The following is a 5836-nucleotide window of genomic DNA, read 5'->3' as shown; positions in this document are numbered from 1 at the left end:
GAGCACTTTTGGTGAGGCGATCTATGATCACCCAAATAGTAGTGTTTTCTCGTTGCGACTTTGGCAATCCTGTCACGAAATCTATCGCAATGTGCTCCCATTTCCACTCTGGGAATTTCTAGGGGTTGCATTTTCCCATAGGGTCGTTGATGTAGAGTCTTCACTTGTTGACATGCTAGGCATCTTTCTACAAACGGCGCTATGCTCCTCTTCATGCCATCCCACCAAAACTGTTTCTTTATGTCTTGATACATTTTCGTGCTCCTTGGGTGAGCAGTGTAAGGTGTTTCATGCGCTTTACTCATGATCTCATTTCTGAGTGCCTCGTCATTGGGCACACACAATCTTCCCTCAAAAGTGATGGCGTTATCCGCCTCCTCGCGGTAACTCTCTTCTTTTCCCGTCCTCACTTTAAGATAAATCTTCTCTAATGCTTCATCACTCCTTTGAGCCTCAACAATTCTGGCCCTTAAGTCTTGTTCAATCACTAAAGTGGCAATCCTACTTTCCACCGTCTCTGGCGCTCTCACTACTTCCAGTCGCATCTTAGCAAACTCGCGTATAAGCTCCTCATTCTGTGTGAGGAAAGTGGCCACTTGGGGTGTAGCCTTCCTGCTCAAGGCATCTGCCGCTACATTCGCCTTGCCTGGGTGGTAATTTATACCACAGTCATAATCCTTGATTAATTTGAGCCATCTGCGTTGTCGTATGTTCAAATTCTTCTGCTCGAAGAAGTACTTAAGGCTCTTGTGGTCCGTGAAGATCTCACATCGCACTTCGTAGAGGTGATGTCTCCAAATCTTCAAGGCATGTACCCCTGCCGCTAGTTCCAGATCATGAGTAGGGTAGTTTAACTCGTGCGGCCTCAATTGGCGTGATGCATATGCAATCACCTTGCCATTCTGCATCAGCACATATCCGAGTTCGATCTTTGATGCATCTGTGTACGCTACATAACCTGTTCTTGGTGCTGGCACGGCTAGGACTGATGCGGTGGTCAACTTTCCTTTTAACAGCTGGAAGCTTGCTTCACACTTCGGTGTCCAATTGACCTTAGCTCCTTTCTTGAGCTATTGAGTCATTGATCTTGTTATTTTAGAAAATCCTTCAATAAACCTTCGGTAATATCCAGCCAAACCTAAGAAACTTCGAATCTCATTAGGTGTTGTTGGTGACTGCCAACGTTGTACTACTTCCACCTTTGCAGGGTCCACTCGGATCCCTTCTGCCATTACTATGTGCCCAAGGACGTTTACCTCGTTAAGCCAGAACTCACATTTGCCAAACTTAGCGTAGAGTTTCTCGGCTCTCAACGTCTCTAAGGTGGTTCTCAGATGTTCCTCGTGTTCTTTCTCGTTCTTCGAATAGATAAGTACATCATCTATAAAGACTAGGACGAACTTGTCCAAGTACGGGTGGAACACGCGGTTCATTAGGTCCATGGACACCGTCGGGGCATTTGTAAGCCCAAAAGGCATTACAATGACCTCGTAATGGCCATATCTAGTGCGGACAGAGTCTTCGGCACATCGTCTTGGTCGGAACTTCTGTTTGTGCTAGATATCAAATCGATATTTGAGAATACACCAGCTCCTTAGGGCTAGTCAAACAAGCCATCAATCCTTGGGTAAAAGGATTTAAATCATAAGTTGGATTGATAGTTCTATGATCCATTCACGCACATATTAGGTCACATATATAGATTTTAAATACAATTGATCAAACAAAATTATTGAACTAGTACATATATTGGCAGTTTGAATGAAAGGTAGGAATTTTACTTTTTAGTTTTTATAATTTTATGAAATTAAAACGAATATATGGAAAATTAAAATTAATCCTTAATTTTACCGGTTCTTCGGTTCTAACCCATCGTTCTTGGTTAGAACCGAGAACCGCCTAAACCCTAAACCCACTAACCGGAACCGAACCTTGACCTTATTATTTCAGTTCTTGGTTAACCGAGAATCGAAAAGATATGGTTCGGTTCTCGGTTAACCAAATTTCATGGTATTCCTCACCACTATTAAAGTTTGTGGGAAATACCAAATTTAAATAAAGTTAATGATTTTTAAAGCTATTTTCCTAAGATATAATGCACAATTCATGACAAATTGTGCAGTTATAATTATGACATTCATCCTTAATTATACTTTACTTAGAAACAATAACACGGTAAATAATAAATTTGGAAAACTGAATCTTTTTCCTCCATGCAATTATATCCTCGCTCCCCACTCCCACTCCCATTCTTTTATGCAAAAATGGAAAACTACGCAAATAATTGTAGTTGTTCTGAATCTGCTTGTCAAAATGGAGACCTTTATTAGTTGCCAAAATGTAAATTTATAATATGAAATGTGACAGCAAATTATACGAATTCCTATTCGCACAAAATAAAATACAAATGGCAATAGATTTTAGTGATTGAAAACATGATCTTTCCCGAAAAATAGAAAAGTTAGAAAATTGTAGAAAATAAGTCAACATTAGTCTTTACAATAGACTGTAGTGAAATAGAAAACATGATCTTTCCCAAAAAATGGAAAAGTTAAAAATTGTAAGAAAATAAGAGACAAGATTATCTTCATAATTACACACTCCTCTCTCTATATATATACCCTTCCAAAGCATTGTATCTCCATCTTCAGCAATCAACTTTTCTTTCCCATATTTTTTGTGTGAGAGAGAGGTTGTGAACTGAAGATGATGATGATGCGTAGACACGCATTCTCCCGCGCCGCCGCCGCCTCCAAATCCAAATCCACACTCTCTCACACCAGCGAACCTCCTCTCCCGAAAATTCCCGCCTTCGACTACGTCCCCCCACCGTACACAGGCCCCTCCGCCGATGAGATCCTCGCCAAGCGCCGCCAGTTCCTCAACCCCTCCATCTTTCATTCCTTCAAAACGCCTGTAACATTCGCAACGTGAATACTTTATTATTAGTATTCTCTTTGAATGCGAATGTGATTTGTTTTTATGTTTTGTGAAGTTGTGTTTGGTCGATGGGAAGAAGCAGTATCTGTTCGACGATAAGGGGCGGAGATATCTGGACGCGTTCGGCGGGATCGCCACCGTGGGATGTGGCCACAGCCACCCAGAGGTGGTGGACGCCGTCGTTGATCAGATGAAGCGTCTCCAGCATCCCACCGTCCTCTATCTTAATCCTGCTATCGCCGATTTTGCTGAGGCGCTCGCTTCCAAGTTTCCCGGCGATCTCAAGGTTTGTACATAACATTGCCAAAATATGTACTTATATTTTTTGGCCTTTCACTACAACAAACATAACGGATTTATGTGTTTAATTATATCAACAACACTATTAATAAAATGTCCTTATTGTTGCTGCTCCAACTAAAATTAGAAATGTCCTCTAAAAGCAAAAGATTAAGATAATTTATCACCTTAGTGACTTTCTTTTGCTTTCTAATTATGGTTACTTAAAAAAAATTCAACCGCTAGTAGTAATAATTGTTGTTCTGATTTAGGTCATTTTCTTCACGAATTCGGGGACAGAGGCGAATGAGCTGGCCTTGATGATGGCGCGATTGTACAGTGGCTGCCACGATGTGGTTTCGATTAGGAACGGCTATCATGGTAATGCTGCCGGCACAATGGCTGCCACTGCTCAAGGAAGCTACAAATTTAATGTTGTGCAGGTATTTTGATATTGAACAAAATCTCTTAATTTTTCAAATCATTGAAAGCTTGTTCCATTTATGCTTCTATTTTTGACAGACTGGAGTGCATCATGCACTGAATCCAGACCAGTATAGAGGCGTCTTTGGGTCGGACGGATTGAAGTATGCAAGAGATGTGGATGATATAGTTACTTACGGAACGTCTGGCCGTGTTGGTGCCTTCATTGCTGAAGCCATCCAGGTACACATCTTGCTTTTTTTTTTGTCTTGTGGTGTACAAGTATTAATGGATTGCAATCTCTACAGGGAGTTGGTGGGGTTATGGAGTTGGCTCCGGGATATCTTCCTGCTGTCTACGACACCATAAGAAAGGCGGGTGGCCTTTGCATAGCTGATGAGGTCCAATCGGGCTTTGCTCGTACGGGGAGCCATTTTTGGGGCTTTGAGGCCCATGGGGTTGTGCCTGATATAGTAACCTTGGCCAAGGTACTTTCTCATTTTCTCCAAGTTATGTCTTCATTTCACAACAACATTTTATATTGCGTGTGTATCTATCATCTCAGGGCATTGGGAATGGAATGCCACTCGGTGCAGTGGTCACCACGCCCGAGATTGCAAAGGTCTTGACTCATCGGAACTATTTCAACACGTTTGGTGGTAATCCCGTGTGCAGCGCTGCCGGTCTTGCAGTGCTTAAAGTGATAGAGAAGGAACAGCTTCAGCAGAATGCTCTCACTGTCGGATCGTACCTCAAGGATCGCCTCATTTCCTTGAAGGACAAATACGAGATCATCGGTGATGTCAGGGGAAGAGGGTTGATGCTTGGAATAGAGCTTGTAACGGACCGGCAGCTGAAAACCCCTGCCAAGGATGAGATTGTTTATATACTGGAACTAATGAAAGGTGATTTTCTTTTCTACTTGAATTCTATTTTAATGATCATGCTTGTACTAAAAAATCCTAATATGTAAATGCTGTGTTGATAGATTTGGGAGTGGTGATCGGGAAAGGGGGGTTCTTCGGCAATGTGTTCAGGATCACACCGCCCCTCTGCTTCACCGAGGAGGATGCTGGTTCGTGTCCATATCACGTTGATTAATTTCGTTGCAACCTTATTATGTGTTGATGCTGATTTATTGTTGATGCAGATTTCCTTGTGGATGCGATGGACTATTCATTGTCGAAGGTGTAGAGTTGGATCAGTGAAGTATCTTCCCAGAATGAATTGAAAGGTCTACAAAAATGGAATTTTGTTTACTGAGGCAACCTAATCTAGCAGAGTAGTAGTAGAATTTGATAACGTATTATTTGTTCTCATTTCAGTCTCCTTAATTTCTCTTGCGATTGTTTTCTAAACTTTGAGAAAATATTCAGTAGTCAAGTGATTTCTTACCTTATTCCATAAGTACTACTTATTTATATCAATTATATTACGACTTATTGTATTTTTTTAAGTACATTTATAATTCTAAATTATTACGCATTAAATATAAAAAAATTTAATTTTTTTTTTCAAATTTTGACATCGAAATATATGAAAGTGAGATCTCGTTGGAATCTTTATAAAATTGCTTTTAATTTGATATATGTTATGTAAAATAAGTAGTAATCTAAAGGATAAACTACTTCTAAAATCGTCAACTTTCACAAAAGGCTGGAATTTCCCGTGAATTTAAAAATTGCGTGAACAAACACGAACTTTGCTCCCGTGTGCAAATTTCCCAAGTCGGGTATTCCGGCTAAGTAGAGTGTTGACGTGTGTAAGTGTCTGACGTGGATGCTGTTGTGGACGCTGATGTGTGCAATGACATGGATTTTAAATTTTATATTTTTAAAATCAGATTTTAAAATACAAAACCCCCAAATTAAACCCAAAAACCGTCTAACCTAAAATCAGAATTAAACAAACATCAAACATCGCGATTTCTTCTACTCTGTGGCGGTGCTGCGATTCCCCCAACGACTGTGACAGCGACGGCGACGGCGACGGCGACGTAGAGATGCAGTGTCAACTTAATTCATTTATCCTTCTTGTTCATGTGTTCTTTATCTTTGTCTAAAGACTAAAGTGTATCATCTAATGGTGTTGTAAGCAATATGAATATCTATGCAAAAATTATTTGAAATTAAAATTTTGAAGGAAATGAGAAAGTGGGGTTCATGACATCGCTAAACTGCTCTCTTCCCATTAG

At 40.5% G+C, this 5836-nt stretch overlaps 1 protein-coding gene across 1 annotated transcript; it reads left to right on the top strand.

Moving 5' to 3' along the window:
• Positions 1-2706: 2706 nt before the first annotated feature.
• Positions 2707-4910, top strand: LOC125221106 (alanine--glyoxylate aminotransferase 2 homolog 3, mitochondrial-like). The gene is made up of 8 exons (XM_048123233.2): positions 2707-2916; positions 2996-3226; positions 3492-3662; positions 3742-3885; positions 3951-4130; positions 4208-4547; positions 4631-4717; positions 4793-4910. The coding sequence occupies exons 1-8, from the start codon at positions 2707-2709 to the stop codon at positions 4834-4836; spliced, it is 1407 nt and encodes a 468-aa protein (XP_047979190.2). The 3' UTR covers positions 4837-4910.
• The last annotated feature ends 926 nt before the right edge of the window (positions 4911-5836 follow it).

This window comes from Salvia hispanica, chromosome 1, assembly GCF_029641045.1.
Source record: "Salvia hispanica isolate PSC_SH4W2 chromosome 1, Shi_PSC_v1, whole genome shotgun sequence".
NCBI classification, from domain to species: Eukaryota; Viridiplantae; Streptophyta; class Magnoliopsida; order Lamiales; family Lamiaceae; genus Salvia; species Salvia hispanica.
The sequence above is the reverse complement of the archived record's forward strand: the minus strand, read 5'-3'. Positions and strand labels throughout refer to the sequence as shown.